At 40.3% G+C, this 25,504-nt stretch overlaps 1 protein-coding gene across 5 annotated transcripts; it reads right to left on the reverse strand.

The window, feature by feature from the left end:
- Positions 1–19: 19 nt before the first annotated feature.
- Positions 20–25,450, reverse strand: PRUNE1 (prune exopolyphosphatase 1). 5 transcript variants are annotated; one of them, XM_077156089.1, is made up of 9 exons: positions 25,259–25,450; positions 19,869–19,961; positions 19,132–19,334; positions 16,115–16,299; positions 15,419–15,577; positions 13,297–13,391; positions 3,965–4,123; positions 1,742–1,975; positions 20–931 (listed from the first exon to the last, which is right to left on the reverse strand). In XM_077156089.1, exons 1-9 carry the CDS (start codon positions 25,295–25,297, stop codon positions 878–880), a joined length of 1,221 nt encoding a protein of 406 aa, XP_077012204.1. In that variant the 5' UTR covers positions 25,298–25,450; the 3' UTR covers positions 20–877. The 5 variants fall into 5 exon arrangements, with proteins under 5 accessions (XP_077012204.1, XP_077012202.1, XP_077012203.1 ...); XM_077156087.1 differs by having other exon boundaries at positions 20–1,975; XM_077156088.1 differs by lacking the exon at positions 25,259–25,450 and adding an exon at positions 20,468–20,553 and having other exon boundaries at positions 20–1,975.
- Between the last annotated feature and the right edge of the window lie 54 nt (positions 25,451–25,504).

The raw sequence follows: 25,504 nt of genomic DNA on the forward strand, positions 1-25,504 counted from the left end.
AAGAGACAGTAAGACTCCAAACAGGAAAAGAATATTTAATACTTTAACAAAATGTAAAATTAAGTACCCAAGTTACAAAACATAAATTCCTTTGGTTCAGCGATCACACTACTATTTTTACCTTCCAAATAGCTACAGACATTGTCCCCTCTAAGTGGCAGACTGCCTCCCTCGTACTGGAAGACGTCATATCAAAACCATCACATATCTCACTGTTCAGTGAAGTTGTTGGCAGCCTACATGGAACAGAGCAGTGGGTTGGGGGTGGGGGTCGGTCCCAAGAAAAAAGGGAGACTCTCCACATGCAGAACCAAGAGTCAGCGGGAGGGAGCTCTTTGCTGGACAACTATGGTATGAATCATCCCCTTGTACATGCTACACTAGATTGAGTCCTTCGGTACGATCCCACATAAACAGACAATCGAGTGACCCTGAGCATTCCCAGGGAAAAGAGAACAAAAATTCAGAGAAGCAGAGGAGACAAAGGATGGCAGGTAAGAGGCAGATCACAGAATATCAGAGAACATCTAATTCAAACCATTAGTTTTACAGACAGGGTAACTGAGACCCAGAGAAGTGAAGTGTCTTACCAAACTACACACAGTTCGTGGCAGTCAGTATTAGAATCCAGTTAGTTAGTTCATGCTTCCTTTTAATATGAGCAGGAAGAGGAAGAGATGGATAAGAAAGTGATAATTCTGCCAAGGCAGGGGATGGAACCAGGGCTCTCACTCTGGTTCTGCTGTCTTTTGGAGGAGTGCCTTTGAGGCCCAAAGGCCTTCCTGGGTGCCTCCTGAACTCTCAAGAACAGGGAGTCTTCAAGGTCTCTTCAGGGCCTCTGTGGCTCTGGGACAGAGGGTGTCAAAGAACCTCACAGTCAGGCCACCCGATCAGGACAGAAGAAAGCCTCCAATCTGCTCCCAAACAAGACCTGCAATAGTCACAATAAACTCAGAATGGAAAGTCAGCCATCTCTGAATCAAGCTGTATTACCAACAGAGGGTAGAAAGAAGAGTCACGGAAATGGAAATCTGCTAAAGGCTGAACTGTGGAGCAAGTTTCCAAAGCACACTCTACAATGCATCTAATTTTAAGTAGATATTCAATAAATACTTGAATAAAGTGAATAAAGAATACATGGAGACAATCAAAGAATCCATGGTTCTATGACAGATATTAGCTCTGTTCAAGATCCTTGCCAAGGGCACTTTTGGAGTACATATTCTTTTTGTCCTACTTTCTTGGGACTGAAGATGTATTGCATTGCACCCTGGCAAATTAAATAGAGGAAAGTCAGTGTAGATCTAAAGAATAAAATTAAATAATAGCATTTTTATGATTGGTCAATTGGGGAGAAAAGCTAGAAAACCATTCTTCACTGAAAGCAACTGCTTTCCTTCACTTCTTTCTACTTCCAGGTTTATGAGAACAATACACCAGATCCTGGAGCAATGAGGACAGAACTGCTGAAATTTCCAAACATCTCAAAACATGCATTTGGGATTGGTCAAGCAGCCTCTCCCACTATCCCTTCCCCTCCCAAGAGTCACTTCTTTGACAGGGAGGCAGTGGTAGACTGTGACAGTGAGATCTGGCTGCACTTCTCAAAGATGGCCTCAGCTAAGAGCTTAGGCAGTCCCTGATCCAGAGGGCACTCGTCCACCAAACTGTTCATGGGTGTGGGGGGCAGCAGAGGGTCCTCCTCATCTTGACTTATTCCAGGGATCAGGGAGTTACTTGCCCTGTCCATTTCCTTGTCCAGCTGCTCCCTAGACACACCCACTGTCTCAGGCTGTCCTGAAGGGATCTTCATGGAGTCAAAATATGCTGATAGGGCTTCCTGGAGCAGAGGTAGAAGTTTCTTCCGAGAGACCTGGGTGTTGCCTTGATGATAGGCTTGGAGGTTAGGGTGGGTGCTTGGGGCTGGGGTCAGGTTTAGGGAGGGAGAGTAGGAGTGTTCCAGGACTCGGCATATCTGAGGAGGAGACAAGAATGGAGGTATGATGTATCAGTTGGAGTAGCAAAGAACTGAGGCTTCTAAATTAGAGGTTTCTCCTTATAGAGGAGAAAAGACTTTTTAAATTAAGTCATCCAAAGTTTACTTTTATTGCTTGCAACACAAGGAAGTTCAGCTAACATCCATTGTGTTTTACAAATATTTGCAATCATATATTTCATTTTATTGATGAGTAAACCAAAGCTCAGAGAGACCAAGTACCTTAAGCAAATCACGTAGGTAACAGCAGAATCTGAACCAGAACTCAGGTCCCCCAGCAGCTAATCTAGTGTTGCGTCCAAGTATATTCCTTACTTAAAAACTTGAGCCCTATGCTTAACTGGGAAGAGATTATCTCTCTCCTGAGGTCAGGGGAAGAACTAAGGCAGAAAGAAGGAATGAATAAACAAAAGTCAGGGTGGGAGATATAAAATATTGAGACTTTACCTGGCACAGTGCCATGTCTGGCCATTTACAGATATTATCTCATTTATTCCTCACAAAAAGTTTATAATATTGGCATTTCTATTACCCTCATTTATAGGTGGGGAAATTGAAAACTGAGGCTTAAGGAGGTTAGGTACCTTGCCTAATATCATGGGAATATGAAGCAAAGCTGAAAGTCGAAACTAGGTTTGCACTAAAGCCTGAATTCTACATCACTATATAATACTACCCCTAACACAGGATGAAGAGAGGGAATGGAAGAGCAGCCCATGAAAAGGGGACTCCTATTTCCAAAGACAGAAACAGCCTGGGCAATGGTGGAGTCATCTGATATTCTACCTAGCTTCCAAACAGCAACACAGAAGGCCCTAGATTCAGGAAGGTAGGAAGAGGTACTTCTTGTAGCCAAAGCTCCCTTTCTTTTATGATTAGGAATAGCCACCATTTACTGGGTGCTTACTGTGTGTCCAGCAATGTACTTTACATATATTATGTTTAATTACAGTATTAGACCATTGAAGTAGGTGCCATGATGCCATTTACATATGAGGAAATAGACTTAGAGAGGTTAACTGATTTGCCTTGGTCCAAAGAGCCAGTAAGTAGCAAAACCTAGGACAGAAAATCAAGTCCACCTGCATTTTAAAAATAATACTTCTTTCCATGGTGTTAAACTACCTTCCACTGAATGTATTATATTTGCTTCCTGGGGGGGGAAGACAAAGGAAAAGAGCAGTGGAAAAGGAAAAGGACAGACATACATTTTTTTTTTTTCTTTTTTTGACATGGGCAGGCTCCGGGAACTGAACCCGGGTCTCTGGTATGGCTGGTGAGAACTCTACCTGCTGAGCCACCGTGGCCTGCAGACATACAGTTTAAGAGTAAAAAGGATTATCCAGTTGCCTTCACCAAGATTCACCAATCTCATATAACCCAAGCAAACCAAAGAGTTTCCTAGACTGCCTTAAGTCCACTTTTAAATTCTTCTGGGTTTTTCAGTAGTTAAAAGAAGGGGGAGGAAGTGGGGAAAGGTGGCCAAACTGAAGATCAGGAAAGAAATCAAACCTGCTCCCAGATCACAAAGTTCTCACTATATAGAGTAATTAATCCCTGCATAGTAAGGAACAGAAAAGGTTTCCCGTGTGTTTCCAATTTTTAAGGCAATAGGATAAAAAGAAAGGAATTAATTGATTTATGATTAAACCAAGAATTGAATTTCAACCCCAGATTTATAACATTTGCATCTAACTAGATTTCAAGTTCCTTCTAAGTAAGCATCCTTCTAAAACACATTTAGTCTAAATGTGTCTCTAATTCTCTTTGACTCTCCCTTTCTCAGTAACAGTCTGAGTAAGCCTATTCACATATACAGAAGATGGAAAAAAGGGGAGGGGACCTTCGCAAAATAGGACAAGGGACCTCTGTGTAAATACAACAACTAAGAAGAAGAACTTAGAGCACAGAGCAACCCTTACAGGCAGAGCTCTGCAGGACCCTCAACTGGAGAAGAGACAGACTCACCACCATTCGGAGCTCCACATGGGGACAGAAAATAGCCAACTGCCGCACCGGCTCATCGTGCATGTTGAAAAAGATAGTCATGGCAATCAGGACATCATAGCTGTGTGCCTGGCAGAAAGCATGGAGATCAGCAATGAGGCCAGCCCTCTGCAGAAAGGTCTGAAAGAGAAGAAATGGAAAAGAGGGATAAAGACTACAGCTGGATCATCCTTGTTATCATCAACAAAAAGTTCTTATGGTTTCTTTGCATGTTAACCCGGGACTTGTGCTCCATAAAAGAGGGACATATGGGCTAGGAGACTATGTGGTAGAATGAGGAAAGGCTTTGGATTCAGACAGAATTGGTGTGAAGATCAGTTCTTTGACTACCTGGCTATATGATCAAGGAGTCATGTTATCCCCTAAACTGCAGTTTCTTCATCTATAAACTAAGGATAAAATACTTATAAAATATGATTGCTTTAAGAATTAAAAAATGGTAATGTATGTAAAGTACAAGACTTTACTGCTTTTGCAATCAAACAGCAAATCTTTGCCTTGTAGGTATTTATTCTAAAACAGAACAATGGTACATACAAATAAGAACAGACATATGACAACTGTATTTTTGACTCTTCCTTTTTTGCCAATTTATATGCTTTACTCTTCTCCAAAATCTAGTACAGTATTTATTTCCTCCAATGAACTAGGAAACTCATCTCTGGTTCGCACTCTCAAAACCTATCCTGCAGGTAGAAGCAGCTTGCTGACAGCTAAAGTAGTGTAAGAAACATCAAGTTGAAGTGGCCTTAAAAGATTACCTGCTTTTGGGGTTAAAGTAATTCAGAACACAGGGGTAAGGAAGACATTGTTTATATTTTAGAATCACACATACTCTTTGAGACCAAAGGAAGAAAGGTTTATTTGGTCTGGAACCAAAATTATCTATAGTGCATAATCTAACCTATGTGTATAGCTCATTTGAACAACTGAAACACAGGGAGCCCAAAATAAGAAGGAGATTGTTTAATCCTGTATAGCTTAATGGAATGCCTAGCTACATCCTAGAGTACATTAAGCAGATAATCAAAAAGTATTGGCAAAGTCCCTTGAGGGGTGGGAGAAAAAATATGGAACTATTAAACTTTACATCAGGGAACCCCCAGATACTATGTCAAACTTTAGGGACACCCAATCAACAGACCATGCCCTTGATCTTGAGGCTTACTCTTGTGAAGCTTACATAGGCAGTGGAGAAGCTTAGCCTACCTATAAGTATACCTAAGTGTTACTTTTGGAGGACCTCTTGTTGCTCAGATGTGGCCTCATTCTCTCTAAATTTTCACTTTGCAAGTGAAATCATTGCCCTCCCCCCTACATGGGATATGACATCTAGGGGTAAAAATCTCCCTTGAGGCATGGGAGACAACTCCCAGAATAGATTTAGTCCTGGCACCGTGGGATCAACAATGCCATCACAACCAAAAGGAAGAAAAGAAGTGTAACTAATAAGGTTTCAGTGGCAGAGAGAGTTCAAATAGAGTCAAGAGGCTACTCTGGAGGTTGCTCTTACGCAAGCTTCAGTTAGACCTTGCTACCTATCATAACCTGCCAACCCCCAACCAGGACCATTCCAGCCAATCCTAAAGGCTATTATGTAAGATATTATGTAATATCCTAGAAAATTACATAAGGTTCTATAAGGGTACTAGTGTACCCTTCCATGTGTACTAGTGTAACTTCCCAGAAACCTACAACCTCCAGATGGGTGGACCAAATAAGTCCTGAAACCTAGAGGGCCCAGCCTCTCGAGACCATCAGCTAGTTCCATCGCCCTACCCCATATTATTGACACCCCCTTCCAACATAAAAAAGGTAGAATGGCCATGGCCCAAACACCTTTAAAGAGAGGGACAGAAAGATCAAAGGTGATAGTGGAGTTATACAGAGAAGACATGATTTAACAAATGAATATGATCACTGAATCATTAAATTGATATCTCTTTTAGTCTCCAGTATCTTACAGCAGCTAGAAGTAAAACCCTAAAATTGTGATACTGTAACCCATGACATAGTCTGAAATATGTTCTACAACTAATTGTGGTGCTGTGCTTTGAAATTTTTTTTTTTAAATACCAAACGCAAACATTCGTAATTTTTGATCATTCCGTTCTACATATATAATCAGTAATTCACAATATCATCATATAGCTGCATATTCATCATCATGATCATTTCTTGGAACATTTGCCTCTATTCAGAAAAAGAAAACAGAAAAAAATTCATATATAACATACCCCCCACCCCTTCCCCTCACTGATCACCAGCATTCTGTCTAGATTTATTTTAACATTTGTTTCCCCTATTATTTATTTTTATTCCATATGTTTTACTCGTCTGTTGACAAGGTAGATAAAAGGAGCATCAGACACAAGGTTTTCACAATCACACTGTCACACTGTGAAAGCTATATCATTATACAATCATCTTTGAGAAACATGGCTACTGGAACACAGCTCTACATTTTCAGGCAGTTCCCTCCAGCCTCTCCATTACATCTTGAATAACAAGGTGATATCTACTTAATGCGTAAGAATAACCTCCAGGATAACCTCTTGACTCTGTTTGGAATCTCTCAGCCATTGACACTTATTTTGTCTCATTTCACTCTTCCCCCTTTTGGTTGAGAAGGTTTTCTCAATCCCTTGATGCTGAGTCTCAGCTCATTCTAGGTGTTTTCTCAATCCCTTGATGCTGAGTCTCAGCTCATTCCAGGATTTCTGTCCCATGTTGCCAGGAAGGCCCACACCCCTGGGATTCATGTCCCACATAGACAGGGGGTGGGTGGTGAGTTTGTTTGTTGTATTGGCTGGAGAGAGGGCCCACACCTGAGCAACAAAAGAGGATCTCTTGGGGGTGATTCTGAGGCCTAATTTTAAGTAGGCTTGACCTATCCTTTGTAGGGTTAAGTTTCATATGAACAAACCCCAAGATTGGAGGCTCAGCCTATAGTTTTGTTTTTCCTGTGCTTTGAAATTTATTGCTCTTTTGTATATATGCTATTTTCCACAAAAAGGAAAAAAAGTTGATTGTGGTGATAAAAAATACTTATGCCTTCTAGCCTCCTAAATTCTGGAGCAGCTAGAAGGAAAAATCTGAGATGATGGCAGTCCATGACAAACTCTGGGATTTGTCCTGTAACTACTTGTTGAAGAGTGCTTTGAAAACTACTGCTTTTTTATTTCTTTGCTTTGTATATATGTTATATTATTCAATAAAAAAGTTTATATATATATATATATATATATATATATATATATATACATATACACACACACACACATACACACTGGATTTTCAAAGAAAAAAAAAGATTACCTGATTACCTGCTTTAAATCACAATACAGAGCACCCAGGAGGTGGAGAAAGTCTCTTTCATAGAGAGTAGAGGGAACCTTTGAAGGCCCATAAGTGGGGGAATGCTTAAGGACAAAAACAAACACAAACCCAGGACAAGAAATGCACTGAGAAAAGAGGGAGAGGACCCTGTCCTTCGCATTTGCCTGGGACTGATCTTGACAAGAGGTCTAAACCCTGAAGGAGAGCACTGGCTAAAGCTGAGCCAATTTGGCCAATATGATGAAAGGTATTTTCTGCATTGGTCTGTATGTTTTTGTTAGCTCCTGGCACTCAATGAAATAGAAAAGTCAATCATTAAATTTATATAGAAGAGTAAGGGGCTCCAAACAACCAAAATCTTCTTGAAAGAGAACGAAGTCGAAGGACTCATATTTTCCGATTTTAACAATTTTTACAATGCTACAGTGGTCAAAACACCATGGTACTGGCACAAGAACAGACATACAGACCAATGGAATAAAATTAAGGGTTTAGAAATAGACCCTCACAGCTATGGCCAGTTGATTTTTTTTTTGGCATGGGCAGGCACCAGGAATTGAACCCAGGTCTCCAGCATGACAGGTGAGAATTCTGCCACTGAGCCACCATTGCGCTGCCCTGGCCAATTGATTTGTTTTGTTTTGTTTTTTTGTTTTCTTTTTGTGTGGGCAGGCACCAGCAATTGAACCTGGGTCTCCAGCATGGCAGGCGAGAACTCTGCCACTGAGCCACCATTGCCCACCCTCGCCAAACTGATTTTTGACAAGGGTGCCAAGTCCACTCAGCTTCAATAAAGGGGTCTGGGAAAACTGGATATCCATACACAAAAGAATAAAGGAGAAATACAAAAATTATATGCCCCATTCTGGAGTTTGAAGCTGACAGACATGCTTTTATCATCACTCGTAACTCCTCTGGCACTGAACTGAGCAAAGATGACTGGGAGTCCCTCTACCCAGTCTGTGGCAAGCCCTACCCTGAGGGGTTGTGCCTTTTGGCTCACGCAGAAGACTTTGAACAGATGAAGAGTGGCGGATCATTATGGAGTACACAAGCCTTTTTCAAGACCATAGGTAAAGACGCTGGAGAATGTGTTTTATAAGCATGAGGTACAAATGACAGACAATTCTACTATGGCATGTTTTATGCATACATAAAGCTAAAAGAACAAGAAATGAGAAATATTGCGTGGATAGCAGAATGCATTTTACAGACACATTGAACTAAAATCAGCAGTTACATTCCAATTTCATAACCCAATTGGGATGCTTCAAAGGCAGAAAATCATAAATGGTAAAAGTAAGTTATATTTAGGAAATAATCCCCCGCCCCCTATATATACACACACACAAAAGTAGGGGTGCAAGGGCAGTTCACTGGTAGAATTCTCGCCTGCCACACGGGAGACCTGGGTTCGATTCCTGATCCATGCACTCCCCCCGCCATCATCCCCCTCCCAAAATCAATTAATGGTGTTGTAATAATGGGATACTCGCATGAAAAAAGAATGAAATGTGACCCGGGCCATACAGAAAAAAAAAAAGTAAATTATAGAGGAAAACAAAAGAAATTGTGTTATATTATCTAGGTTAAGCAAAAGTAAGCCAGCAGGTGGTTCAGTGGTAGAATGCTTGCCTTCCATGTGGGTGACCTAGGTTCAATTTCCAGACTATGCATCGCCAACGACCACCCACCCCCACCAAAAAAAAAAAAGAAAACCACACACCAATGTTTATAGCAGCATTATTTACAATTGCAAAGAGACGGAAACAGCCAAAATGTCCATCAACAGATGAGTGGCTAAACAAACTACGGTATATACATACGATGGAATATTATGCAGCTGTAAGACAGAATAAAGTGATGAAGTATGTAACAACATGGATGGACCTTGAGGACATGCTGAGTGAGATTAGCCAAAAACAAAAGGACAAATACTGTATGGTCTCACTGATATGAACTGACATTAGTGAATAAACTTGGAATATTTCATTGGTAACAGAGACCATCAGGAGATAGAAATAGGGTAAGATATTGGGTAATTGGAACTGAAGGGATACAGATTGTGCAACAGGATTGAATATAAAAACTCAGAAATGGACAGCACAATACTACCTAACTGTAATATAATTACATTAAATCACTGAATGTAGCTGCATGTGAGCATGATAGAGGAAGGAGGGCTGGGGGCATAAATGAAATCAGAAAGAAAGATAGGTAATAAAGATTGAGATGGTATAATCTAGGAATGCCTACAGTCTATAATAATAGTGACTAAATGTACAAATTTTAAAAATATTTTTGCATGAGGAAGAACATAGGAATGTCATTACTGCAGGGTGCTGGAAATAGATGGTAATTACTATTTTAAAATTACAACTTATGTGTGAGACTAAAGCAAAAAATGTTTATTTGGTACAAAATTTATATTTTGACTAGTGCATTTCCTAATATGTAGATATTATGTAGCTAGCTTGACTGAACACCATAAGTACTTGAAATCTTGGGTAGGACATGAGATTTTGTTGGTTTGTCCAGAGTGATGCCCCGAGGAATCCTAGAGTGATTCAATCAGTGAAAAGTATTCAAAAGTATTTGCAAAGTCCCCTGCGGGAAACCGTGAGAGTGGGGAGAAATTCAACTTCCCCAAGTTGAATTCTTGATATTCTCACAAGCAGTGTGGACAACCAAAGCTATAGGCTGGGCCCCCAGTCTTGAGGTTTGTTCATATAAAACTTAACCCCACAAAGGATAGATCAAGCCTACTTAAAATTAGGCCTAAGAGTCACCCCCAAGAGAACCTCTCTGGTTGCTCAGATGTGGCCTCTCTCTCCGGCCAATGTAACAAGCAAACTCACCACCCTCCCCTTGTCTATGTGGGACATGACTCCCAGCGGTGTGGACCTTCCTGGCAACATGGAACAAAAATCCTGGAATGAGCTGAGACTCAGCATCAAGGGATTGAGAGAACACCTAAAATGAGCTGAGACTCAGCATCAAGGGATTGAGAAAACCTTCTCGACCAAAAGGGGGAAGAGTGAAATGAGACAAAGTGGCAATGGCTGAGAGATTCCAGAGTCAAGAGGTTATCCTGGAGGTTATTCTTACGCATTAAGTAGATATCACCTTGTTATTCAAGATGTAATGGAGAGGCTGGAGGGAAATGCCTGAAAATGTAGAGTTGTGCTCCAGTAGCCATGTTTCTTGAGGATGATTGAATAATGATATAGCTTTCACAGTGTGACTGTGTGATTGTGTAAACCTTGTGTCTGATGCTCCTTTTATCTAGCTTGTCAACAGACGAGTAGAACACATGGAATAAAAACAAATAATAGGGGGAACAAATGTTAAAATAAATTTAGTTTGAAATGCTAGTGATCAATGAAAGCGAGGGGTAAGGGGTATGGTATGTATAATCTTTTTTTTTTCTGTTTTCATTTTATTTCTTTTTCTGTTGTCTTTTTACTTCTTTTTCTGAATTGATGCAAACGTTCTAAGAAATGATGAATATGCAACTAAGTGATAAATATTGTGAATTACTGATTATATGTAGACCAGAATGATTACATATTAATGTTTTAGTTCATTTGTTAATTTTTTAAAATTAATAAGTAAATAAATAAATAAATAAATAATGGGGGAACAAATGTTAAAATAAATTTAGTTTGAAATGCTAGTGGTCAACGAAAGCAAGGGGTAAGGGGTATGGCATGTATAATCTTTTTTTTTCTGTTTTCGTTTTATTTCTTTTTCCGAATTGATGAAAATGTTCTAAGAAACAATGAATATGCAACTATGTGATGATATTGTGAATTACTGATTATATATGTATAACTGAATGATCAAAAAATAAATAAATAAACAAAATAAAAAGTAAACAAGGTTGCATATTCATAAATTATAGACTCAATGGAAATGGAAACACAGTAAACTGAAACAAAGCATTTCCTTTTTGTTTTGTTTTTGTTTTAAGAGTAAAATGCTTTTTATTAGGTCTAATTTTTAACACAAACAAGAATAGGAAAAATATAATCTGGATAATTAAAATTAATGTCCAAGGAAAGTGAACGACACATAAATGTAGAAACAAGATTTGAGGCTACTAGAAAAAGGAAATGCCCAAAAAGTACACGAAAAGATGCTCAACATCATTAGCTGTTTGAGAAATACAATTCAATACCACAATGAGATACCATTTCATACCCACTAGTATAGCTACTATTAAAAAAATGGAAAATAAGTGTTGGAGAGGATATGGAGAAATAGAAACATTAGTTCATTATTGGTGGAAATGTAAAATGGTTCAATCACTACAGAAAACAGTTTGGTAGTTCCTCAGAAAATTTTGTATAGAATTAACATATGACCCAGCAATCCCACTTCTGGATATATACCCAAAAGAACTGAAAGCAGGGACTTTAACAAGTACTTGCACACCGATGTTCACAGTGGTGTTATTCACAACTGCCAAAAGATGGAAGCAACCCAAGCGTACATTGACAGATGAATGGACAAAGAAAATGTGGTGTATATATATATATATATATATATACACACACACATACATACACGTAGGTATACTTTGGAAGATTATTCATCCATGAAAAAGAATGAAGTTCTGATACATGCCACAACACGGATGAACCCTGAAAACATGATGATGAGTGACATAAGCCAGACACAAAAGGATAAATATTGTATGATCTCAATAACACTAAATCATTAGAATAAGCAAATTCATAGAATAAGAAACTAGAATATAGTTTAGGAGTGACTATAGTGGGGGTAGAGAATGGGGAGTTAATGCCTAACTAGTACAGAATAGGGTGATGGAAAAGTTTTGGTACTGTGGTGGTGATGGTAGCATAACATTATGAACGTAATTAAAAACAGTGAATTATATATTTGTGGTTAAAAAGGGAAATTTTCAGTTATATATTTTGCTAGTATAAAAGTTTTTAAAAGACAACAACAGAGAACTGCACAACACAAAGAGTGAAGTCTAATTTTTGTAAACGATGGACCACAGTTAACAGTGCAATTATAATAATATTTTTCTGTAAACCTACACTTCTCTAAAAAAATATATATAGAGAGAGAAATCATCATTATCAATGTAATATTCATTCACCCATTCAACAAAATTTACAAGTTCTACTATGTGCCCAGCACTGCCAAAGGTGTTGGAGATACAGCAGACACAAAAGAAACAGGGATCCTGCTCTAGTGGAGTCAATAAAATAGTAGAGGGACATAGACAATAAACAAGGAAACCATGAAACAAGATAATTTCAGAGTGTTCAGTGCTATGAAGAAAACAAAACAAGATAACTGCTAGAGATTGTTGAGCACAGGGGACAATACTTCAGTTAGAGTGGTCAGGAAAAACCTACCAAAATTGGAGACATCTGAGCTGAGAGCTGAATGATAAGGAGGAACCAGCTTTGCAAAGGCAAAAGCAACTGCTAAGGCACTGAGCTGGGGATAAGTTTAGTAGTTTCAAGAAATGGAAAGACTACCATGGCCAGTGTTGTGAGTAGAGTGGAATGAGCTGAAGTGAGAAAGACTAGGACCAGATCAAATACAGCCCTGTAAACCAGAGTAAAGCATTTAGATTTTAACAGGAGTGTAATGAGAAGGCAGTGAAGGGAGGAACTGATATGATTTGATTTACTTCTTAAAAAGATCACTCTAGCTGCTGCAGGGAGAATGGTTTGCAAGATACAAAATTGGAGGAAGGGAAACCAGTGTGGAGGCTATTGAGAGATGATGGGCTGTGGTGGGTGCAGCAGAGATGAAGAAAAGGAGACAACATAAGGTATATTTTGTATGTGAACCAGCAGGCCTGTTTAATAGATTGGGTGTAATTGGGTATAATTTGGGGTGGGAGACAAGGTTACATATATATAACTAGAGGTTTTCTCTTTCTGCCTGTGCCCATATCTTGCACTTACCTCTAAATCCATATATATTGCACTAATGGCCACCTTGGTGCCTTGTCTGTAGATGGTTTTCTGGTCCTTTCTCAGCATCTGCTCGGTAGTCAGTCCTAGAAGATGGATGTGAGAGTAGGGGTCAAACAGGAGAGCCCAGGGTCCCAAGACCAAGAAGCTGAAGATACCAAAATGGGCCACAGAAAAGGAAAAACAGCATCTTTTTGGGGCAGTGAAGATGGGAGATAACTGAAATCGTGATTATAAAATAAAAAATTTATTTAAATTATTGGGTCTCAATAATTACCTTTGGGGGGGAAATTCAACTTCCCCAATGGAGAATTCTTGATATTCTCACAAGCAATGGGAAAAACCAAAGCAATAGGCTAAGCCCCCAATCTTGGGGTTTGTTCATATGAAACTTAACCCTGCAAAGGATAGGTTAAGCCTACTTAAAATTAGGCCTAAGAGTCACCCCCAAGAGAACCTCTTTTGTTGCTCAGATGTGGCCTCTTTCTCTCAGCCAACATGACAAGCAAACTCACTGCCCTCCCCCCTCTCTACGTGGGCCATGACTCCCAGGGGTGTGGACCTTCCTGGCAATGTGGGACAGAAATCCTAGAACGAGCTGGGACTCAGCACCAAGGGATTGAGAAAACCTTCTCGACCAAAATGGGGAAGAGTGAAATAAGACAAAATAAAGTGTCAATGGCTGAGAGATTCCAAACAGAGTCGAGACGTTATCCTGGAGGTTATTCTTAAGCATTAAACAGACATCACCCTTTTAGTTAAGGTGTAACAGAGAGGCTGGAGGGAGCTGCCTGAAAATGTAGAGCTGTGTTCTAGTAGCCATGCTTCTTGGAGATGATTGTATAATGATACAGTTTTTGCATAGTGATCGTGAAAACCTTGTGTCTGATGCTTCTTTTATCTATGTTATGGATAGATGAGTAAAACATATGGATTAAAAATAAATAAATAACAGGGGGAACAAATGTTAAAATAAATTTAGTAGACTGAAATGCTAGTGATCAATGAAAGGGAGGGGTTAGGGGTATGGTATGTATGCATTTTTTTCTGTTTTCTTTTTATTTCTTTTTCTGAATTGATGCAAATGTTCTAAGAAATGATTACGATGATGAATATACAACCATACAATAAAAAAAGAATGTTCATATTGTATGTTGACTGGTTTTAGTAATAAAAATTAATTTAAGAAAAAAAATTACCTTTGGAACAAGGGACTTTGGAGAGAAGGGGTGAAGAAGAAGAGATGTTTTTACTTTTGATTTTGTCTCTTTCTGTACTGTTTAATTTTCTATCTCTATATATGTGGTAGTTTTCTTTCTCTCGTTTCTATAAGTTAACAGGTGACATCTGGGTACAGATTATGTAGATTTTTTGTTTGCTTCTTTTAAACTTTTGATGTTCACCCTAAATATGCTTCTTCTGACTTCCTACCCTATTACCTAGATCTTTAATTCAATATTCCCTCAGCATACTTTATAAGTTCTATATTCTCTAAGTAGACTTGAAACCTCTGAGAATCTTAATATATTTCTCTTCATCTTATCTAAGTACCAAGATAGAACAATCCAACAAATGATTGATTAGTTCATGAGCAGACTCACATGCTACCTTAGTTTCTCTCTGGCTCATACTTACTTAGTTAAAAAGCTTAAATCACTAAAATATCCATTTTGATGGTTCTAAGTGTATTGTTCGTTTTCTTAAAAATATATATATTTTAAATTTAGTAGATTGAAATGTGAGTGATCAATGAAAGGGAGGGTAAGGGGTATGGTATGTATGAACTTTTTTTCTTTTTTCTTTTTATTTCTTTTTCTGAATTGATACAAATGTTCTAAGAAACGATCATGATGATGAATATACAACTCTGTGATGATATTGTGAGTTATTGATTATATATCAAGAATGGAATGATCATACAGTAAGAATGTTCATGTTTGTATATCGTTATATTTTAAAAATAAATTAATTAATTAAAAAATACATATTTTTAAAGTTTAAATCACTATGTATGTTCTGAAATTGTTCTGATGGTGTTTAAGAATATAATGAACAAGTCAGTCCACCTGTTTCCTCAGGTGGCAGGGAGGACAGTCAGTGTTACACGTTATACCTGATACATCAAACTTTGCCTTCTGCAGGGAATCAAAGATATCGTTTCTATTGGGTAGATCTGGGAAAAGGGCCTCCAGTTTCTCCACATATTTATTGTCCTTTAGGGTTGCCTTTCCAAGTTGCATGTTCATGTTGACACAATCTAGGATGATAGTACCTGTTGAGAAGGAGATGGCAGGACTTGAATCCTGTGGCCCTCTACTCACAACCACAACACACAGAACCCACAAACCAAAAGGACCCAATACAGAGGAGATCGCGTGGCAAACTCATTGAAAACAAAACAAAACAAAATACTGTGACTGATTGTGTCCTGCATAAAACCTCCCAAATCCAAACTAAAATGCAGGCAGGGAAATGGGAGAAAGAACGAAAGGAAACCTGAACATCCCAAACCTTGAAGATTTGTGCAATCCAGTCAGAGAGAGATGGCCGTTTTCAGCAGGCCAAATACCATCAGAGACTCTTATGAGCTGTAAGACAGTCTAGCCCAACTCTCTTTTTCCCCAAAGGCCTTTCAGCAAATGCCTAATTGTCCTGGGAAGGAATCCCATCCTTTGGTTTGTGCCTAACATCTGAGATGGTACAGTTAGGCCAGAAGAGTCTAGACTTTCTAATGACCCTTCTCTAGCATGGGAATCGAGGTACTAGTATACCTAGTGGGGTTGTGAAACCACTAACTAGCCACCCTTACCATGCAGGAGGGTTACAATTTGCCTGTTCAAGATCTCTGGTGCATTCTGCAGAATTCTCTCCGCCACCAAGGTAGCACAGGACCCCACCAGCTCTACTGAAACATGGCAGGGAGGACAGTGTTTCTGCTCGATGGGACGATGGTCTAGCACCTCTGCAACTGCCTCTTCTAGGGCAGCATCACTTCTGTGTGAGTGGGGAGAACAGGAAAAAGAGAGAGAAAGAACGGTAGGGGAAGTCCAGGAGCATCTAACCAATCTTCACCTTACACATGATATATACAGGATATCTTGGGCAAAGGCTTAGAACTCTGCCCAAGACAAAGTTCTTCTACCTCGGCTTCACCCTCTCAACTTGTTTCTTTAATGTTACAACTGAAGTCATCTTTAAATAGTGTATAAGTGAATTTGGTAAAGTTATCTACTGCAAATATCTTATCCCGAATTGCATTCCCTTTACATGCAACATTCTAAATCTCTCCTGTTCCCTCAATCCACTCATTTTCAAAATGCCATGCAGGTCACTAGGTCCTGTGGCTTATTTCACATTATTAATTCCTATCCAATCCTCCTTACCAGCCCTCTGCTATTGCCTTACACCAGCCGTCATTATCTCTCATCTGGACTGTTCCAATAGTCTCTTTTTCTTTTTCTTTTTTTACCCATCTGTCCATAACATAGATAAAAGGAGCATCAGAACAAGGTTTTCACAATCACAGTCACTTTGTGAAAGCTATATCATTATACAATCACCTTAAAGAAACATGGCTACTGGAATACAGCTCTACATTTTCAGACACTTTCCTCTAGCCTCTCTAATACACCTTAAACTAAAAAGGGGTTATCTATACAATGTGTAAGGCTAACCCCTCGACTCCATTTGAAATCTCTCAGTCACTGACACTTTATTTTGCCTCATTTCTCACTTCCCCCTTTCAGTTGAGAAGGTTTACTCAATCCTATTTTTTAAAACACAATTGGATTTATTAAAGGTTAAGCATAAATGGTCACAGATATCTATCAATTAATATTAATGAGGAAGAATTTCAAGATATAATTTTGTGTACAAAATAAATTTCCTCCCACAAGTTAAAACAACATTAATAATTAATAAGTATTGGGCACACGCATTTCCTTGTGAGATTCACAAACAATCAAAGAAGAAATTTCTGAAAAACTTACTTTTACTTGATACTAAATGTATGAAATGCAAAAGATTTGGGATTATTGTTTTGCAACATTATTAAAACATTATATACAATGTTAAACTTTGCTGATCTAGGTCTAGAGGGAGTGGGGTATACTGGAGTTCTGTGTATGGATTTTGTATTTTTTTTAGCTTTTTTTTTATTGTGAAATATAACATATATACAAAAAAAGCAATAAATTTTCAAGTACATTTTAACAAGTAGTTATAGAACAGATTTTAAAGTTTGGTATGGGTTACAATTCCACGATTTTCCCTTTTTTCTTCTAGCTGCCCCAAGACACTGGAGACTAACACAAATATCAATATAATGATTTAGCAGTCCTACTCACTTGTTAAATCCTATCTTCTCTCTTATACTCCTCCTTCTCTTTAAATAACACATATACATAAAAGCAATAAATTTCAAAGTATATCAGAACAACTGGTTGTAAAACAGATTTCAGAGTTCGGTATGGGTTACTGTTCCACAATGTTAGGTTTTTATTTCTAGCTGCTCTAAGGTACTGGAGGCTAAAAGAAGTATCAGTATAATGATTCAGCACTCATACTCATTTGTTAAACTTGACCTTCCCTGTATAACTCTACCATCACCTTTCCAATAGTGTCTTAACCAAACACCTATCAGTCCTGGGCCATTCTAAGCTGAGTGATCATTTGAAAATGCAAATTTGAATCTTTTAGGACACTGAATAAATAAAAATTAATAACAGTTCCCACTGCCCTAGAATAAAGTTCATTTTCCTTAGCAAGTCCTCCAGGATTTGCCCCCTGCCTACCACTCTAATCTTCTCCCATGTCCTACTTTTCCCTCACACTTGTTGCTCCAGTTGTGCAAAACAAATCCAGTTCTCCTAACTCACTATGCTATTTCACGCCTACCTGCCTTCGCTTATATTAATAACTCCCTCTACCTGGAATACCTTTTCTAACTATTTTCCCTTCCCCGTTGGCCAAATGAACATTTAGCCCTCTTTCAAGACTTCGATCAAGGGTAAACTCTGCTAGGAAACCTCTCCTGATGCTTTCTCCTCCCCTCTGGTAAAATTAACCATTCCATCCTTTGTGTACTTACTGCGCCCTAGAGAGACAGTTAATACTCATCTTTAACATTCATTACATTGATCTGCTTGCCTAGCTTTCTCTTCCTGAAACTTCCTTGAGGATCAGGACTCTGCTTCCCCTTCATTCTCATAGCTCGACAGGTTGCGTTAATCCTTCAGCTACCCTCTGCCAATGTCCTGCTACAACCACAATGTGCTCAAGAAAAAAAATATGCCTTTTAATATTAACGGTAGGCAGACACACTTGGTGTTATAATAGTGTCGCTTTTTTGCCAGTTTTTCCCTATCTTAAACTAAGGATGGAATTATGATGTGTGCACATTTGTTAAACAGACACTAATGAGATATTTAGACTACCATAGTATGTTATTCTAAAGTCACCAAGAGTTTATAGAGAAAATTATTTTACTAGCCTTTTAAAAATTAGAGTTGTAACCATTATCCAAAGGATTCTATTATAGCAAACCTGCTGCAAAATCTTAAAATGATACCAAAGGCACATTGAAATGATTTAGTTGCCCTTTAATTTGAAAACTCTCCATGTTTCAATTTTTTTTATTACTTGCACAACTAGAAAACTAACAACATTTTCTGTTGATTTTCTGCATCTCATATGACCTATCAATTACAATCAGTCTGCGAGACCCTTATATCACAGCAAAAATTCTTCCTTCTTTCCTTTATATTTTGTTCTTCAGAGCCCTAGCAAGGCACATGATAAGTATCAACTTAACATCCTTCCACTTACTTCGGTAAGACATGATGGTCAACAAGGATGAGGGTGAGCTGGCCAGCCTGATGCAGTGCATGAAGGTCAATCTCATCTCGGAAGATCAAGACAGACTCTGGAATGTTAACTTTCTGAAGGAAGAAGACGTTGTCACCTCGTAGAGGCAGCTCAGAACGTTTTATATTTAAAACGGGCACAAAGATTTCATCAGCCTCTGTTGTCTGAATAGGAAAGTGAGAAGGTTATTGAAATGTTTTGGAAGAGAAAGGAAAAAGTAACAAAACCACTGGGACGAGGGAGACATAATCTTGGCAGGTTACTGCCTTTTTCAAAGCCATAGTCACCTAATCAACAAATATGAACATACCATTCTTGCCTTCCCTTCTTCTTAGCAATAACATGAAGGTCAACAAGGTAGCAGATAGAAAAGACCTATTCTAGATGCGGCAGGAAAAGGATAACTAGTTTCCAAGAGCTGATCCAGACAAGAGGAATATGCACTGGATCATGGATAACTATAAGGAAGTCAATAAACTGAATACTGTTTTATGGTTTACAAATACAAAATGCATTTACTTATTTGTTCCTCACAGCAACACTGTAAAATATTATCACTTTAAGTTGACAGATGGTGACATGCAACTTAGCAAAGTTAAGAGATTTAACTTACCCAAGGGTAAATGCTGATAAATGGTAGAGCTGGGTCTTGAATCCAAATCTTTTCATTCTAAGAGACTCAGTTTCTAGGTACTCACCTTTGCCAGGTAAAAAGCCAGGATGAGAGCAGACACCATGGAGTCCAAGTCACAGGCTTCATTTCCCAGCACAACATGTAGAGGCCGGGACTCCTGGAAAGAAAGGAGAATGGAATACCAACTAAAATATCTCTATCCATTCCCATCCACCTTAAATTCATATAGGGTTTCACACACATCCTCTCACCAGTCTTCAAAGACAGGGTAAGTCAGATAATCTTACGGGTCCTCATTTTATGGAAGAGGATATTAGCAGTCAGAGCACAAGCATTTGGCTAAGTCACACATTCAGGTAATTGAAAAGCACTCTTTTCTCTCTCTGCCACTGTCTCCTTAAATGTAACTTACAGAAGAACAATAGCAAATCTCCGATTATCTTATGCTTCTTTGGGTACTACAGAGGAAGTGAAAGGTAGAGCATTTGGAGTTGCTGTTATATCAAAGCTATGCTTCTTGGGCATATCAAACCTAATTTTTTTCCATTTACAAAATAGGGAAAAGAATGTAAAACATGAGAATAAAACTGTCAACTATCCAGATGTCCATGAAAACTCTCCCTACCCTGAGAAACTTCAACAATAATCACACATAACCAATACCTCTCACAACTCAGGAAACAGACACTACCAAGCAGGTTCACATTAAAGGGCAGAGGCAAGAACAGCTGCTGCTGCTGCTGCTGCTTGAGCTTTTATTTTTAAAGCTGCTGGTAAGAACTCTGAAAAGGGAGGGATTTCTGCTGCTATTATTAGCCTTGTTCCCTGGTGTCCCCTTGGCTATCAAAGTATTAAAAAATAAGATACATTAAAATCTGCAGCATCCACAGTAGCAAATGAAGGGTTTGTTTTTGCTTTGCTTTTAACATTTGCTGAGTGTGCCAGGAACTGTTCTCACATTTTTACAGACATTAACTAAGCATTTAATCTTCAAAACAATCCAATAAGGCAGGTAGGTATTTTAAGAATTATCATTTTATTTCAGATATGAGCATTCTATTGGGAGGAATGAAACCATAAAGCCTATAGCTCAGCTTACAACATAGGAATTCTCTCTTGCTACTTTACTTTTGAATTTCTATTTTAGCCTGCTCCTGAGAGAGGGATAAGGAGAGACAGAATGAGACATACCAGTTATAGCAAGGCTTCTCAACCTCAGCACTCCTGACATTTTGGACTGGATAATTCTTTGTTGTGGGACCTGCACGTAGGATGGTTAGTAGCATGCCTGGCCTCTACCCACTGGACACCAGAGCCACCTCCAATTGTGACCATCAAAAATGTCTCCAGATTTACCAAATGTCCCCTGGCAGACAGGAATGGCCCCCGATTGTAAACTACTGGGATATAGGAAGGTGAAAATCAATATACTCTGGTTTTTTCAATAGGGAAGATTTACTAGTAGAAGAGTTTGAAAAAGTTGGAAGGGGGGTTCAAAGAAGTAAAACACAGCAAGAAACAGTTCTCAAGTAACATAACTCTGGGGAAAAAAAAGAGAATCTAGGGCAATAAGGAACTATCTGCCTCTGTAAGTTACCCACCCTACCTCCCAGGCAGCCACTGAATAGCCAAAACTAGAAAGGGGCAATTTTAGGAGATTTCTGGTGGTAAAACTGTCTAGTTACTAGACAGGATTTTGTTTTTAAACTACCATCTTCTCCATCTCTTACTCCTACCTCTAGAGAGAAGTATACAAGGCAGAAATTATTTGTCAGGATTTTGGACAAAGGGCCCCTGGGGAGTTTGCCCTCAGGTTCTCCCCTGCACCCATTTCTCTAGGCCTGTTTTTGAGAGTGGGGCAGGCCAGCCTGGTACTACTGAGCAGCTCCCGGAAGGGAAGATTCTCTTCTGACATTAAACTTTCCCTACACAATAAGAGGATTCTGTATCCGAGACCTTAGTCCTACAGTAACCACTCACTTGTAATTCCTCCTCCCCATATCAGAGAAGGCGCCCTGTTTCCTAGGTACCAAAACTGCCCAGATGGCTGTGGACCAAAGTGACAGCAAGGCACTTGAGATAAGTGGCTGCAGAGATAACATGCTCGCTGAGGCAGTAAGTGGGGGCACTGTGTTCTCTAAAAAGGCAACTAAATAAACACTGAGAGGCCACATTGCCCTGACTCTGGAGAAAAAAGGTAAGAGCAACAGAGAAAAGGCAGACCAAGGAGGAGAGCCCTACTGCTGGACACGAAGAGCCCCTCAGAAAGTATTATCAAAGCTCATTTAGCTTAGCGCTGCTTCACTCTAAACAGTAGCTGAAGCAGTCAGATCCCCTGCATCAAGAGAAAGCTAAGCAGAAAGTACGGAACAAATACAACTTCATGGCTGAGGTGAGGGGAAATAATCTCTAGAGGAAGGTTAACGACTAACCAGTTCTCCCCTTGTGTTCAGGGAAGCCCAGAGAGCAGCCTAAAGGAATACGCGGGGACTCATAACCAACGTTGGAACCGGAGTGACCAAGGGAGACAGTGGCATTTCACCACTGCCTCCCAGCCCCACTGGCAGTGACCTGACTGGGCTGGTCACCCCCAAAACATGACATGCACATTCCAGGCTCTGCCCTCTGGCACTATTTGTTCTTCCCAGCCTGAAGCGAGCAGAGACACCATTTGAAAAGATCACAGACTTTGGGGTTGAATCTCACTCTGCTTCTTACTTATTGTGGGAATCTGCCCTCTCTGAGTCTCATTTTCCTCATATAAGAATGAAGATACTATTGTAGCAAATTCCACGGAGGTACAAGGATAAAATCAAATGCAGTATTAGTGCCTATTCTGCCGCTCCCTTCCATGTCCTCCTTTTCTCTACCCGCCCACCCCACCTCACCCCCCATCCATTCAAGCACTACCTAAAGCCCCCTTTTCTTGTGAAGGCTTCTTGGACCACCTAGACCAGAGTAATTCTCTTCTTCTAATATCTGTCTTCCACCACTCCTGGCTCTCATATGGAATTTCTACCTTCAGGAGTTCATATCTTTTTATGGGCTTTATCCCAAGTCCTTAACATGGCTTCTGAGTTCGGGTGATGATAAACTTTGCCAGTCAAACCAGGAAGCTTCTGTGAGTGAAAAGGGATGCTGCTAATGATTATGCCAGAGTAAATGAGGATTGCACTGAACAAATCAGGTATACAGTCACCATCTTCTAAGGAACTGCTCCTCTTCATTTAGGAAAAACACATGTAACTCTTAACCCCAAATCATTCCCCCACCAGCTGAAGGCACAAGACAAACAGCCTCAGTTTTCTGACCATCAGAGAAAGGGTTCAGGGCAAATAGGGCTAAACTTAGCAGCATGAGGAAGCCTGAACTATGGATGGAAGAAATACAACTTGAGGGCTACACATAAATGTAGACTTCCTTTGTCTTTAAAAAAAAAAAGAAAAAAGAAAGGACCCATTAGTCAAATTCACTCTTGTCCTGGTGTTTTCTTTGTCTGTGGCTTTAAGTGGCAGGCAGGAGGGGGTCCTAGGGCTGGCAGAGTAAACCACATTCCTTCTGAAGCTGAACTTGGTCTGATGCCTACTTTTCAAAATAACAAATGAGGGAGGAAAAAATGAGGTAAGAAGACAGAGATAAAGAAGCCCACCTAGTTAAGAAAATGGGACCAATGCCAGGACTGCAAAATTCTAAAGACAGCTGGCCACTCCTGATTCCTGCCTCATGCTTGAGAAACAGAAAACACAGATTATGCAGAGGTGCCTGGGTGAACAACTAAATTTGAATGCAGCCCCACACTGAAGCGAATGATTTTTTCATACTAGAAATGAAAGGTGAGTCAACAAGAACAGGACATTTAGTTATACAGGATTTCTTTTAAATGGAACATCCTATTATTGCAGCAGAGGCTGAAGAAAATTCATCTTATATCAAATGCTAAAAATATAGTATCAACAGGAGACAGATTATCAGCTTTCTTCACCCACTAACACTTCTAGAGTCTAATTTTCTTATTTCTCCTTGCCCTTGCTAGACTGCGTGATGATGAGAACTCGAAGATACAATCTCACCTTCCACAAGTTCACAAGTTTGGAAAAAGGAAGACCTAGATCTTGCTCTTCGGAGGATGAATGAATACAAGGAGAGAAGGGTCAGGATGCCAGCAACCCAAGTATTTTTCAGTTTCCTACTGAACAGCCTGCTATAGAGGATATACTGTAAAACAGAGGGATGTGGACCTATGCTGGAGGGGAGATACATGTGAAGAAATGCTGTTTGGGGAGGTTTCAGATCTAAAGGGCTCTTTGCCAACTGATGGAAAAGAGACCAGCCATTTGGGTTGTTACAGGGGGAGGGTGGATACAACTGCTTAGCCCTTAGAACAGTGCCACAAAGACTCTACATTAGTCCTGCAATGGGAACCCAGTGGTGGAATCAGAGGTAAGGAGAACGAACTGGTTCCAAATTGTCTTACGCACTGAAACAACTTTCCCAACAAGTGTACTTCATAAAGAAGACATTAGTGTAAAAACTAAACTTCACCTCTATTCTTCAAGTAAGAACATTCATTTATTTCAGTTAATTGGGTCTGCTGCAGAAATTAGGTGATTCTTACCAATGTTTAAAAATCAGAATCCCTTGTCCAGAATTTCTAGTTTCAATCATGTGTCTAGCTTTCTTTAGGGGCGGCATAACTTCCAGTAAGGGGACGAGGTGACTCTCTAGCCAGTTTTTGCAGCTAACTGGGGATAGCAGCCTAGCCTGCCGGACCAGTCAGCATAACTGGGTGAGTCCGAGGCTCAGAGGCTACTAAAAACAAGCAACAAACCATTCAGGAGTCGGGTTTATAGTTTTGATTACAAACACGCTTTGTGCTTACCCTTTCCAAGCCAAGAACTTTTATGTAATTTGTGTGCGTTAAGGTCAAGGGAGAAACCTGGAGGCAAAGGAAGGAATGCAGGTTGTGGGTCAACAGACATGCCTGGCAAATTGTGCATGTTTAGCCTAAATATGGAGATTTAAAAGTAAAAGTCCCTCACCACCTCGGATCTGGAATGCGTGCAGCCCACCAGAGAGAAACGCCCTGAGGGTACCCTCCGTCTCCCCGGGTTTCTCCCGGAGCCAGCGGGCCCGGAGCGGGGAACACGAATAAACGCAAGGCTCGTCCTCCGGCGGAACCGCTCCAGGCTACAGCGGCAGAGGCGCCCGGGAAAACCCAGAGCCGCCGCTTCTCCTCCCGGCTCTGGGGCAGCCCCTGAAGGCTGACGCCCAAAAGCGGGACACTTGGCGGCATTCTCACCCTCGTAAGCCACGTCCTCGGCCATCGGGCCCCAAACCCGATCAGACCCCTCGCCCCCTCCCCACGACCCGGCGCTCCCTCCACACGGACCCTCGTCTCCGTCCTTCCTGGACCTCACGCTCCATCCCTCACGGTCACAGGCAGGGATCCGTTACCTGCAGAGCAGCTCGACAACCCTGCAGGTAAACCTCCATGGTGAAGCCCAAGGTGTGCGGCCGCCGCCCCTCGCTGAGGAGAGGTTACCCGGCGAGCGCGCCCCGCCCCAGTCTCAGAGCTGAGACGCGCGTGTCAAGAGGCGGGACTCGAACCCGCCACCAGACGCTTTGGCTCCGGCCCCTGCAGGAAGTGCGTCATCAGGCGCTCCGGGAGTCCGACGTCGCCCCGCCCCCGGGCGGTGGACG

This window comes from Tamandua tetradactyla, chromosome 4 (assembly GCF_023851605.1).
Source record: "Tamandua tetradactyla isolate mTamTet1 chromosome 4, mTamTet1.pri, whole genome shotgun sequence".
Taxonomy (NCBI): Eukaryota; Metazoa; Chordata; class Mammalia; order Pilosa; family Myrmecophagidae; genus Tamandua; species Tamandua tetradactyla.

Excerpts from the sequence above, each read along its gene's own strand:
- PRUNE1 (XM_077156087.1), bottom strand. The coding sequence starts at position 25,297 with ATGGAGGTTTACCTGCAGGGTTGTCGAGCTGCTCTGCAG. Across the intron at positions 19,335-19,868 it reads TGGCTTTTTACCTGGCAAAG|ACAACAGAGGCTGATGAAAT; the intron begins GTGAGTACCTAG and ends TTTCCTATTCAG. Across the intron at positions 16,300-19,131 it reads GACCATCATGTCTTACCGAA|AAGTGATGCTGCCCTAGAAG; the intron begins GTAAGTGGAAGG and ends CCACTCACACAG.